Source organism: Cryptomeria japonica, chromosome 4, assembly GCF_030272615.1.
Source record: "Cryptomeria japonica chromosome 4, Sugi_1.0, whole genome shotgun sequence".
Classification (NCBI taxonomy): Eukaryota; Viridiplantae; Streptophyta; class Pinopsida; order Cupressales; family Cupressaceae; genus Cryptomeria; species Cryptomeria japonica.
In genome coordinates, this window is record NC_081408.1 from 543,217,123 (window position 1) to 543,231,722 (window position 14,600).

Here is a 14,600-nt window from a genome sequence, read left to right on the forward strand (position 1 = left end):
CGCAGAGTCTTGTAACACTGGTCTAAGGTGATCAGAGATGATTCAGGTTGCCGGAAGTTACAAATAGCTACTCCAATGGTTGACAAGTATGAAGATGAAATTATAGTTGATGAATATGATATGGACACTATTGATTTGAGACCACTCACCTCCGAGCAAGCCATAGGTGATGCAAATGATTCATTAAAGGCAGTTAATGATATGCTTAGAGTGGAAGTAGAGAATAATAAAAGGTTAGAGAAGGAGATAAATGCGTGGAGAAATTACTTCCAACAATTCCAAGAACCATTGAGACAACAAAATCCAGCAGCTACACCACCACCTTTGCTTCCTGTGGAATCGGTTGATCATAGAAGATGAGGAATTCAACACAACTGATGGATACATGGATGGAAGACTCACATACCAAAGTTAGCAAATTCATGAAAGGTAAAATGAAGACACTTGATACAGTCATAAAAGTCCTTGGAAGGACTCATGTCCTCATAGAAGCCTTTGAAGCCTTTGCTCACACCAGAGATGTTATCATTCCAGTCTTGCAAGTAATAAGGAAAACACCTAGGGAAGTCTTAGCAAGAGAGAAAATAAGAAGAGAAGGATCCACACCCAACTTTCTACATTGGAGTAGTCTACTTCGCCCAAAGATCATTTTTGAAGATATTGGAAACGGATGCAATCAAGTTCAAGATGATATGCATCTTATTCATGATTAGATAGTGGGAGTAGCATAGATCGTCTTGGAGAGGAAGATTGATCTTGGAATGATTATAGAAGCCAGAGAACTGGAGGAAAGAATAAAGGTTATCTTTCATGGGATTGATGGAATGATCACTAAAAGGCAATAGGATGATATGCTTGCACTTGTAGTATTAGCCAACAAAACACAAGAGCTCAAACTTGAATGGGAGAATGCTATCATCAAAGCCTTCGAGGAAGTGATGCACATGGAAGAACAGTTGAAGACTTTACCAGAAGTTCTGATGGCTGAGATAGAGGGCATGACGACCAGATTCATTGAATATGCCAAAAAGGAAAGGGAGAAAGGAAACAAGATTCTAGAAGACAGTTTGTTATGATCCTACTTGGCAACTCATTTTCTCATTGGAGGATGCTTCCTCGATTTCTGTGCCAACACATGTTATTTTCTCATTGGTTGATTTAATGATAATGTTTATCTAGATAGGGTTCCATTTGTCTCAAACCTTAATTAGGGTTTAGGTGGCAAAATCTTGGCCCTTCATTGTATTTGGGAGTAATATATAAACTCCACTCATTTCATTTTGTAAAGAGTTAAGAGACATTAGACAATAGTCATTAGAGTTCAAGAGAGATAAGAGAAGGACTTGAAGAATTGTTGTTACTTTGCTTTTGGATTGATAAAACATTGAAGTTATGGTGTTTCTATTCAATCCTTGAAGCTTCTGTCATGGTTTTTCATCCTCTCAAGTCAATCTTGGATATTGTTTAAGTATTTAGATTGAATGATGGAATGTTGTACTTGATTTATTGTGAAGCTCCTAATCCATACCACTAGCCTCTTGCTGATTGTAAGTGTGCCTTGCGTGCTCAACTGGAATTATTGAAAGTGCTTAAGTTCAATTGTTCCTTAATCATGGATATGCATTCAAATGATGGTGTCTATGCTTGGTAACGATTTGAAAATATTCAAATGCCCTTAGAAGATTGCACTGGTTTTGGTGGAGTTGTTCTTGTATGGCAATACTAAGACTAGTAGAGTTTCACTTAAATCGTCCTTCATCCATCCATTCGTAGGATAGCTTAGTAACTCTCAACCCTCATCTTTTGCAATTTTTTTTTGATAAACATCTCATAGTAGTAGGAAAGAACTTCATTGCATATCATCCGTAAAACACTTCATAATGTCTCCTCATGTGTAAGGCCCCTTGATGAAACAACAATTACAACGACCACTCATGCTTATCCACACGTCGTGATCCAATATACCAGAACCTTGGAGTTATCTCGTGATCCTTAAGCCAATCTTCAACATTTGAGTAACTTTGTTCAAGAGAGGATAATATACTTTGAGTATTTTATTCTGTGTTCGCATGTGCCCAAAAAACACATCAACAGTTATCTAATATTTTAATTATCCAGTTTTTGTTCATTTGTTAAATATATTGTAATTTTAGTGGATATATTTCAATGTTCCAAAGTGGGATATTGCATTTGATAATGTGTTCATAGTATTAAGAAGGAAGGCCACAATTCCCTTATTTGTTGATTCTTGTGGTAGCCTAGATCCATAGTTCCATAGTTCCATGGAGTTTCTTGACAGGGGGATGCAGAGACATGGGGACAAGTTTTGGGGATGGGGGGACCAAGGGCCTAAATTTGGGGATGGTGGTGGAGTGGTAGTTGGGGGGCAACACTCATATACAAATTGATGGCAACCCTCATATACAAATTGATGTGAATGGGGCAACATTGATATGCAATTTGCAATATAACATGTTTGCCAGTGCCCCATGAAAGGCATATTGGTTTTCACAAAGTTAAAGGTTGCAATCATTTTGTAATGGCATGTGCCATATAGCAAGCCAGTCGACGGAGGTGGCAATGGTGGTGGTGTTGTGGGGGGCTTTTTTCCCCAAGTCCCTAAGTCTCAGAAATGTCCTCATATAGGGGATGTGGGGTTCTTTTGGGGTGGATGCCTCCTTGCGGAACTGTGCTTTCCCGCGGAACAGTGCTCAGATTTGCTTCCCATTTTTTGATCTATGAGAAGAGTGGTTTTTAGCATTCCAAGCCCCTAACTCACATATCCTTTATAAGCAAGGCCATCTCATTATGTATTTTATATTCAATCAATCAATCTTGCATTGTTCAAGCAAGCTATTCTTGCCATTTTCTCTCTTGTGGAAGATATTTTGGTCTAGTAGATGATCCTAGTGGTGTTGAGTAGTCAGCATTAACTCCTACATGGTATCAGAGCTCTAGTGATGCAAATTCCTTTTTAAATTTGAGGGGCATCATCAGGCTTGAAGCTTTTCTTAGGTGCAGATTGGGGTTTAGAGGATCTCACAGTTAAATCCGGGGCATCATAGAAATTCATGTTTTCTTTTTGTTTTATCAAAATTTGTTTCATTTTGTTAGATCTACAAGGGTGCCAAGTAGGGTTTAACTTTAAAGTAGCCAGATTTAGGAGGTAGTTGATATTTTTGAGTAGTTTGGGCCAAATTTAACCCTACCACTATGTTCAGAAGGCTAAAAAATTTAAGGATCCACTGTCAAATTGTCAAAATCGGTGATTGTGATAGGAGCATCAATGGATTTTTTTTGATATTTCTTGACCATACGGATCTATACTTTGTTGTACAGGTTGTACCGTATGGACAAGTAGGCAGGAAAAAATCTGCTCCTGTTGTAGTGGAATATTCTTTGTGTTCGACATATTTTCTTTGTCAATATTTGTTGGCATTGCGTTTATGTACTCTCCAACGTAAGCATTGTCCTGTGTAACTGTTGCATAGTTGGTACAGTTTGTTTTTTGGCATTTTAAACTAAAAATTGTTTTTTTATATATTAACACTTTTTATAAAAAAGGTTGTTCAGGTCGTGGTTTTGTTGTCTTGATCGCCTTTTGTTGACGCTTAGGCTGCATTTGTGACCACCACTAATAAAAAAAGGGGCCTTCTTTGTTGAGTGACACATGGGTGCCGTTGTCAGCCATTCGCTTCCACCACCGTCGCTTGTTACCGATGGAGACATACACAATTTTTTTTCTTCTTGCGTGCTTGTTGGTCATATCGATAACCAAAAATAAGTGACCAAGTGCTTGAATTGACCCTTAATGCCTAAAAGGGGGCTTATTTAATACTTGCATAACTTTTGCTAGAGCCAATATTTTTTAAATGAGATATTGTTGAAAATCTGGCTCTATGAATTTTAGAGTGGTGCAGGTTATCTTCCAGAATTTGGCTATTTGGTAATAGTAATTGCTATTTGAAGTTAGATCTTTTTTTTGGGTCTTTAGCTTGTAATTTTTTGCCACAATCTCCAATTTTTGTGATTCTTGTGGTGTTGGAAAGGTATTGAGGTATTCTATCTAGCTATCCATGCTTTTTTATTTATTTTGGTCCCAATTATGTTTTTGTTTCAGTTCTTGCCGGTGGGTATCTTGGAGGAATACTTGGATATTTTGGCAGTTGGGGAGGTGTTATTTTGACAATCTTCCCTTTGATGATGATAGCTTAGAGGAGTTTGACTATGATCCAAAATTTGATTGCCTTGATGATCTAGAGGATTCTCTTGCTACTCCTACTTCTTCAATTGAGATTATATATTCATCTTCAATTGTTGATTCATTAAGAACTTCTAGTGATTCATTGCAACAAGTATCTAATTGTCTTCCTAATTGGGATTCCTATTTTTTAGACATTGCATCTTTGTTTGTGGAGTCTTATGTTTCAGATTTGAAAGACCAATTTGAGGGTTTATCTCTCCTATTTGATGTTAGTCATGGCACAACTGTTGTTACATCATCTTTGTCTTTGGAGTCAGGTCAATGTTAGTTTCCTTTTGTTCCTTGTTTGTCACCTTTTGTTGTGAATGGGCATGTTCTTGATTGGTTTGTGGCATCATCATCTACCAAAGTCTTGGCAATACATGAGTAGTTTTTAGAGACATCTTCATACATTCGGATTCTTCTTCCTACAAATTCCTATGCAGAATGGAAACATTCCTGCATTTGTACTTGGTCTATCTTCTTCCCAACAGGACAAATTTTGTTTGTATGCATTGGACTATGTTTTATCTTGAGACTCACCATTTCTGTAGGATATTATACATTGTGGTGGGGCTATATAGTCTCTCTTCCCCTCTTATGGCGGGATCATTGATCGTAATTTCATGATGGATCATGGGGGGATCCTTGTGGACTATCATTGAGTCCTCAATACGTCATCCTTGTTTGTTTTTTTTCCTCTTTTGTAGAGGATTTTTGTCCCAGTGGGTTTTCTCCTTTTCTTTGTTTGTGAGAAAGATTTGCATTGTACATGGGTACCTAACATAGCCTAGTAGCCAGGACCCATAATGTTGCACCTTTGCATAATAATCTACTCCCTAAATTGAACATAATTGGGGGGGGGGGGGGGGGGGTTGTTGGTGTGAATAAGGTTTTGTACTTAGTAAAGGTGTTGTACCTAGCTAGTTCCTAGTAGGGGACTTATAACATGACTTAAGTTTGCTTAGGTCTTAGCTGTCCTTCTAGAAGTCTTAGATGTCTAGATAAAAGCTTATCATCTCTTATCTTTTCGACTTATTTAATTCTAGTTACTTAGGTCATTTGATTGAGGTAGTTGTCTCATAATATAGTATTAAGACACATGCCACAATCCTATCCAATCCTATGTCTCAACTTTTTATTTATAAGCAAGGCCATTTCATTGTATATTTTATATTCAATTAATCGATCTTGCATTGTTGAAGCAAGCTATTCTTGCCATTTTCTCTCGTGGAAGATATTTTGTTCTAGCAGCTGATCTTGAGGGTGTTGAGGAGTCTCATTTGATTGAGGTAGTTGTCTCGTAATGTAGTATTAAGACACATGCCACAATCCTATCCAATCCTATGTCTCAACTATGTATTTATAAGCAAGGCCATCTCATTGTATATTTTATATTCAATCAATCGATCTTGCATTGTTGAAGCAAGCTATTCTTGCCATTTTCTCTCTTGTGGAAGATATTTTGTTCTAGCAGCTGATCTTGAGGGTGTTGAGGAGTCACCATTAACTCCTAAAGACGCAGTGTAGAGCCACTTCCCAGTTTTTGATTGAGGAGGAGGCTGGTTCTTAGCATTCCGAACCCAACCAACATATCATTCTCCCTGGTTGCTTAATGGAGGGTTCCACTGATTAACTTGACCAGCAGCTTCATCGAATGGAAATTGTAGTTGGTGAACTGCCTTTTTGGCTTGTTAATCTGCTGAAGATGCTGGTGGACCACAGGATGATCTCTTGCAGTTCTTTCAGAGTGCAGGAACTTTTTGATTGCTTAAGTTCTGTTGTGCACGGTCTGAAAGACTGAAAGCATTGTCTCATTATTGCTGAACTTTCCTCTTGTTTGTTTCCAGTTTTTGAAATTGCCTGAGTGTTTTGAACTAGAGAGCAGAGTTTTCATTTACAAGACAATGTAGACCTGTTTATATTTAATTGCATATCTGGTGAAATGAGCTGTAAATTCTTATCTACTTAAAGTAATTGTATTTTTCGAACCGCACTTGAATGTAAAAGTTTCAACATTCTTACTGTAATCTATCTTTCTTGGGTGCACACTGTAGACATTTTCATTGCGCCTCAAGATGATGATGAACAGCCCTCATGTAGCCTGGAGGCCAAAAAGGGAAAGACATTCAAAACTCGTGATGACATGTTGCCTGGATTCGAGGTTTCATCTATCTCAAGCTGTCGCACTGAGTGGTAATTTCTCATCTGGCATTGGACACTTATTTTCTGGACAACAAGATATAGCAGACTTATTCTGTACTGTAGAATATGCCTTTGCAGATACTTGAAATTGATTATTTGTCCAGGGTAACATTGTGGAACATCGTAGTTTGCTTTCCACTAAAATAATAATGAAATAACTAAGAGTTGGATCTTTTTTTCTTGTTCTTTTATTGCTAGTCTTTATCATGTTACCCGTTTAAGTTACAACTTAAGGGATAATTATTGTGTATCACATATAAAGCAAGCCGAGCCAGTTGATGATTGGTTAATACTGCCCATAAAATTGGTTTTCAAATTTAAATGTAAATCTTCAATTTATAATTTTAAACTGGTAAATTTAGTTGTCAAAACCATGTAGAAAAATGCAGTCCATCACCACCATTAGCACTACAATTCCATATGCATATGTGGTCGGATATGACAATATGAAACTAGGTGTAGATTAGTCATTCCTTTAGATTGAGGTCCTAACATGTCATGTGTATTCGGAATGGTACAAAAGACTACTTTATTAGAATCTCTCATGGCCTATGGAATTGTAACATGCAAAAAAAATGGATAGACATAGGAAATGTCTAACAAAATGGGATGGCTGCTATGAAATAGCTACATCAGTTTCCTCTTGTGTTCTCTCCATCTGTTTTATGTAAGCTTATTACTTTCTCTTTTCTTTTTTGGTGTGCTGTATAGATCTAAGTTGGTGTACTATATTCATATCCATTCTCTTATGAAAGGTGTATGGGAGGAATATGTGGTTGTCACAGGAATCAATAGGTTACTGAATCTCATGCTGAAACTATAATCTGAAGTTCAATATTATAGTTGAAAGTTCAAAATATTGATGGAGCTAAAAGTAAAAGAATTGTATCTATCTCTTTGCAAGCTCTTGATTCATTTTTAGCAAACTAAGCAGTGAGTATAGAGTCTTCTGCAATCTGACTTTTTCACTTGAAAGAAAATATAACTTCATTGCTATGTAATCTATGAAACCTTTATCATAGTATTTTTATGTTATAACTGAATGTATTTTTGGTCATTTGTGGACTTTAATTAATTTATTTTTGTTTTCTAAGCTTCTGATAAACAAGGTATATTTTCAATACTAATTTTTTTGATGAGGATTCAATTTGTATGGGTCCTTTCCCTGCATTGGATTCCTATTTGCCTTCACTGGAGAGAGAAGTTATTGATGAGTTTGGAGTGATGGATATAATAAACTCTTTACATATTACTTCTATCTCATCTTGCTCTTCATGGTTGCCCAGAAATCCTCCAATTACATATAATGCCTATGATTGCTTCCCCATGTGCTTTCATTTTGCCATGAAGATCATATTGCTGGTGTTTGTAGCTAGGTCGGATCCTTTCTAGGGCCGATGTAGTACACTTAGCAATTATCTGGCCTCCTAGCCTTAGGAGGCATTAATGATTCAATATTAGTCGAGCCCTAATTGGGTGTCATATGTAACTTGTGGTTAAATGTAACTCGTAACCACTCATGTGTAACTTGTAATTAGTTAAGACCCATATGGATGTAACTTGTAAATTATAGGTCTTATCCTCCTTGGCGCCAAAAGTTAACAAGGCTGACTTAAGTGAATCAGGATGCTAGAGGCACATATATATGCAAAGTCAATCTCATTGTAATGACACACAATCAGCGATTACATTCCTATTCGGCATTCTCCAGCGAATTACTTCTGTGATCAGCGAATCATCTTCTAAGTCAGCAAAGCACATTTCTAAGTCAGCAAAGCACATTCACAGGTCAGTGAATTATATACAAAGGACAGCGAACTGCTCTTTCTGACAGCGAACTGTTCTTTCTGACAGCGAACATCATCTCGAAGACAGCGAACATCATTTGAGGGCAGCAAACATCATTTGAAGGCAGTGAACTCCATCTCTGAGACAGCGAACCTCCTTGTGACAGCAAACACCCTATTCTCAGAGATAAGTTCATCATTGTGTATATCCTAGGTTGAAGATGCTGTTCTACCGTGCATAATTTACTGGTTTTGATTGCTTCAAGTGTTGAAGCTAATTGTCAAAGATACCTACTGATCATTGAAAAATAAGATCTGAGAATTATAGCTGGGTTTTTCACCTTCAAGAGTGAGGTTTTCCCAGGATACGTTGGTGTTCTTTGTGTGCATTTCATTGATTGTTATGTATTTTGCTACTTTCTGATCTAAAATTAACATGGTATTAGAGCTAAGGTTGTCCCAGTTGTGATCAGACCTTGCAGCAGCACTCCTACTTCATATTCTTTACACCATTTCCAGAATTCAAGATGTTGTATGGTCTGAAAGTTGAAGACAGACTTGAAGGAGCATCGAATTTCACCTCGTGGAAATTCAGAATCGTTGTCACCCTAGAAGAAAATGATCTTTTGAAGTTCGTGCAAGGAAAGGAGCAATCTGAACCTGAAGATCAAGAAGAGAAGCTTCAATTCAAGAAGAATGCAGTCAAAGCCAAGAAGATCCTTATCGACTCCGTGAAAGATCATCTTGTTCCCATCATCTCCAAGATGTCTTAAGCCAGAGATATGTTCAAGATATTGGAGGGGATGTATGAGATCAACAACGCAAGTAGAGCACTTGCATTGTGTCAACAATTTCATCAAGTCAAGTTGGCAAAGGGAGATTCAGTCATCACCTACTTCATGAAGATTTCAGAATTGAGAGATCAACTCAGCGCCATTGGAGATGAAGTTGGGGACAAGGACCTAGTCATGCTTGCATTGAATGGTCTTCCTCACTCATGGGAGTCATTTATTCAAGGCATAAGTGGGAGATCCAAATTTCCCAAGTTTGACCGCCTCTGTGCTGATTGCATTCAAGAGGAATCAAGATTGGCTGCAAGAGGTATCATCAAGAGCTCTCATGGTGAAGACTCTCATGTTCTTGCTACCCAATCTGTCAAGAAGAAAGGAGGGAATTGGAAGAAAGGCAACTTCAAGAGGAACAGAGATCAAGGGTCAGCATTTGCACCTGATTCTAAGAAGAAGAAGGAAGATCTCTCCCGCATTCGGTGTTTCAGATGTGACAAGTTTGGTCACTATGCAAGAGACTGCTAGTTAAGACTGATGCAACAAGGGGTCAACATCGATGAAGTTTCAAATTAGAAGGAAGTGGAAGACAACTCTAATGAATTTCTCTTCATTTCAGCCTTGTCAAGCAACATTCCCACATATAGTGATACCTGGCTGATTGACAGTGGAGCTTCTAGACACATCACCGGCTATCAGGAGCATCTTTCAGATTTGTTTGAGAGGGAGTCTAACCTCCAAGTTATCATTGGAGATGATGCTCGCTATTCTGTGAGAGGGTTTGGTGCTACTTCCCTCAACCTTGATTCGAGAATCTCTCTTCATCTCAACCATGTCCTATTTGTGCCAGGAATTAGGAGGAACCTTATCTCCATTTCAGCCTTGGAGGATAAAGGTTATCAAGTGGCATTCTCAGAAGGAAAAGTCCTCGCATGGCCAAAGAAATCCAACATTAAATCTGCTTGTGTGATTGGGAACCAGTATGAAAGCTTGTACAAGCTTTCCACTCGTCCAGTCCAAGCTCTCCTTCATGACTCCTCCAGTTCAAGCGAGCTGTGGCATAGAAGACTGGGACATCTTCACTTCCGGGCTCTTCCAACCTTAGGGAAGATGGTTAAAGGTATGCCTAAACTCAGTCATGTTCATAATGATACTTGTAAAGGTTGTGCTATGGGTAAAAACACTAAGAGTCCATTTCATAGTATTGAGAGTAGGTCAAAACAAATATTAGCTCTTGTGCATTCTGATTTATGTGGACCCATGTCAGTTGCATCTCCTAGTGGATTCTTGTATTATGTAACTTTCATGGATGACTACTCTAGGAAGACTTGGATTTATTCCTTAAAGTCTAAAGAGTTTGATGAAGTCCTAGGTAGATTCAAAGAGTTTGAGGCCTTAGTAGAAAACTTATCTAAGAAAAGAATTAAAGTGTTAAGGTCCGACAATGGAGGGGAATACACCTCGGGTAGCTTCCATGATTTTTGTGTTGAGGCAGGGATCAAGAGGGAGTTCTGTGTCCCTTAAAAACCTCAGCAAAATGGGGTTATAGAAAGAAAGAACAGATCTATAGTTGAAGTTGCAAAAGCCATGATTCTTGATCAGGATCTTTAGACTTTTCTATGGGTAGAAGCTTCTAGAACAACTGTATACATTTAGAACAGATGCTCTCATCAGATATTGCAGAATATGACTCCAGAAGAAGCCTTTTCCGAGATCAAGCCTGATATCAGTCACTTGAGGATCTTCTGATGTCCAGTATATGTACATGTGCCTAAAGACAAGAGGACCAAGTTGGAACCTTCTGGCAAGAGAGGAATATTTGTGGGCTACAGTGAATCTTCCAAGGCCTACAAAATCTACATTCCAGGACAAAGGTACATTGAGGTTAGCAGAGATGTTACATTTGAGGAAGATGCTGCATTCAAGAAATCCAAGGGTTCGTGCATGGAGATAGAAGATGAAGCTCATCCTCAAGACATGAATATTGATCATGGTCTTGAGATTTAGAGGGATCCTTCAAAACCTAAGATGCATGATGATCCAGTTGAGCCTATGGATCCTACTGATGGGCCTAGAGATATTGTTGTAACTCGGAAGAGACCTCTTTGGGCAAGGAACACTATGTAGGAGGTAGAACAGTTCACGGCTCCTAGAGGTACATTTCGAGAAAGTAAGAGACCTCATAATTTTTGTTGTTATGTTGCTTCGATGTGTAATCTTATTGAGACTGAGCCTACCAGTGTTGAGGAAGCCGCAAATCAGCAAGTATGGAAAGATGCCATGGACGAAGAATATCAATCCATCCTTAAGAATGATGTTTGGGATATTGTGCCGAGACCCAAGGGCAGGTCAGTTGTATCTTCCAAGTGGCTTTTCAAGATCATGCATGCAGCTGATGGAAGTATTGATAAATACAAGGCTAGATTCGTGGCTCGTGGTTTCTCTTAGAAAGAAGGGATAGATTATGAAGAAACATTTGCTCCAGTTGCTCGATATACTTCCATCAGAACCATTATTGCCATTGTAGTAGCTAAGGGATGTAAGCTACATCAGATGGATGTGAAGACAACCTTTCTCAATGGTGTGATTGAGGAAGAGGTCTACATTGAGCAACTTGAGGGTTTCGTGATTCATGGGAAAGAGTCTCATGTATGCAAGCTGAAGAAAGCTTTATATGGCCTTAAGCAGGCTCCTCGTGCATGGTATGAGAGGATTGATAGATACTTAACAGGTTTGGGCTTCTGCAAGAATGATGCTGATCTAAACCTCAACTTCAAGGTATTTAATGGTGAAATGTTGATCCTGGTATTATATGTTGATGACCTATTTGTTATAGGGGAAGATCATCTCATTCACAGGTGCAAGAAGGAGTTGACTTCAAAATTGGAGATGAAAGACATAGGACTCATGCACTTCTTTCTAGGGTCAAAAGTATGGCAGAGGCCTAATGAGATCATCCTAAGTCAAGGCAAATACACCATTGATATCTTGAAGAGGTTTGGAATGTTAGATTGTAAGTCCATGCCTACTCCGCTGGAAACTAACTTGAAGAAATTGAGTGAAGCTGCAACTAGTTCAGATCTTGTGGATCTACCATGTACAGGCAGTTGATTGGATCCTTAATGTATCTAGTTAACACTAGATTGGATATTTGCTATGCAGTGAGTGCACTTAGCCAATTCATGAGTGAACCGAGACATATACATCTAGTTGCAGCCAAGCATATCCTGAGATACTTGCGTGGCACAGTTGGATATGGATTGAAGTACTCTTCCAACACAACACTGAACTTGGAAGGCTATTATGATTCTGACTGGTCAGGAAGTGTCACTGATCGCAAGAGCACTTTTGGAGTTTGCTTCAGCTTGGGATTCGCTATGATTTGCTGGTGTAGCAGGAAATAGTCTTCAGTGGCATTGAGTACTGCAGAAGCAGATTGCATTGCAGCATGTGTGGCAACCCACGAAGCAATGTGGCTTTGGAAGCTCCTTACAGGATTGTTCGGACAATCGTTGGAGCCTACTATCATTCATTGTGATAACCAAAGCTGTGTGAAGCTTTCGGTTAATCCAGTAGTCCATGATAGATCAAAACATGTTGAGATTCTGTACCACTACATCGGGGATATGGTATAGAGGAATGTTGTTAAGCTGAGATACATTTGCACTGAGCAACAGACAACTGACATTCTCAGCAAGCCCCTTGCCAAAGTGAATTTTGCGCATTTTTGGGACAAGCTTGGAATTATGGAGAATGAAGCTCTAACTGAGAGAGAGTCTCAGCATCAATGATACATTGAGATGTATCTTCCACCCTCTGCGAGTAGGCATGGTGGTAATGCACTCTTCTCTGGGAGAAGTTTGAGGTGAAAGCCCTCTTCCACCCTCTGCGAGTAGGCATGGTGGATGTCATGGAAGAAATTCCATGATGTACTTGTGCTTTTCCACCCTCTGCGTGTAGGTATGGTGGGCCCACCCTCTGCGAGTAGGCATGGTGGATATCATGGAAGAAATTCCATGACTTAGCACTTGTGCTTGTTTTGGGAGTAGCCATGGTGGTTGTGCTCATTTGCATCCTTCATGGGAGTAGCCATGTATCTCGGATTTGGAGAAGGTCTCCTCCCTAGCTGAGAGGGAGTGTTGGTGTTTGTAGCTAGGTCGGATCCCTTCTAGGGCCGACCTAGTACACTTAGCAATTATGTAGCCTGCCAGCCTTAGAAGGCATTAATGATTCAATATTAGTTGAGCCCTAATTGGGCGTCATATGTAACTTGTGGTTAAATGTAACTTGTAACCACTCATGTGTAACTTGTAATTAGTTAAGACCTATATGGATGTAACTTGTAAATTATAGGTCTGATCTTCCTTGGCACCAAAAGTTAACAAGGCCGAATTAAGTGAATCAGGATGCTAGAGGCACATATATATGCAAAGTCAATCTCATTGTAATGACACAAAATCAGCAATTACATTCCTATTCGGCATTCTCCAGCGAATTACTTTTGTGATCAGCGAATCATCTTCTAAGTCAGCAAAGCACATTTCGAAGTCAACGAAGCACATTCAGAGGTCAGTGAATCATATGCAAAGGCCAGCAAACTGCTCTTTCTGATAGGGAACTGTTCTTTCTGACAGCGAACATCATCTTGAAGACAGTGAACATCATTTGAGGGCAGCAAACATCATTTGAAGGCAGTGAACTCCATCTCTGAGACAGCGAATCTCCTTGTGACAGCAAACACCCTATTCTCAGAGATAAGTTCATCATTGTGTATATCTTAGGTTGAAGATGCTGTTCTACCGTGCATAATTTACTGGTTTTGATTGCTTCAAGTGTTGAAGCTAATTGTCAAAGATACCTACTGATCATTGAATAATAAGATCTGAGAATTATAGCTGGGTTTTTCACCTCCAAGGTTGAGGTTTCCCTGGATACATTGGTGTTCTTTGTGTGCATTTCATTGATTGTTATCTATTTTGATACTGTCTGATCTAAAATTAACACATATAGTGTTGAGACTTGGACTCATAAAATACTCAAAAGCTGTTTTATGAATTGCACTGAGAATAGCTGGAAAAACTTGGCAATTTAAAAAGATATAGTACATTAAAATTAATGGTTTTTTTGGAAATCTGTAGTTGAATTTCTTTTTTTTTCAGACTTAGCCAAGTCTATGAGTCAAGGCTATATACACACCAAGCCTGACTTGGACTCTGATTCGCAAGTCTTTGCCCAAACCTGTTAAGTCTAAACACAATGTTATCCCTCCTATCTTTTTGCTGCATTGTGTCTTGTGTTTTCTTCTTTCAAGAATATTGGCATCCTTCTCTCCTTTGGCATTACCTGATTAGTGGAAACAATATTTTTTCTAGTATTTGACCTAGTGGCCAATTTTTGCAACTCTTGATGAATCTCCCCTGGCAGAAGTGGTTGTTTTCTCTCCACATTCCTCATTGCTCTTTTTAAGCCACAACAAATTTTGGTCAAGAACAATCTAGTTTCATAGTTGATAAAAGATTCTTTGCTTTTGAGTTTTGACCAGTCCACCTAAGGCAAAGTTTCAAGAACAATTTGCCTCTA

The 14,600-nt window shown here is 38.8% G+C and overlaps 1 protein-coding gene across 5 annotated transcripts in view; it reads left to right on the top strand.

The window, feature by feature from the left end:
* LOC131034975 (G patch domain-containing protein TGH) overlaps positions 1–14,600 on the top strand; it is a 188,317-nt gene that overhangs the window by 93,340 nt on the left and 80,377 nt on the right. For all 5 annotated transcript variants that reach the window (XM_057966594.1, XM_057966593.2, XM_057966598.2 and 2 more), the window contains exon 12: positions 6,301–6,439. In XM_057966594.1, coding sequence (XP_057822577.1) covers positions 6,301–6,439 — 139 coding nt within the window. The remainder of the gene's footprint in view (positions 1–6,300; positions 6,440–14,600) is intronic.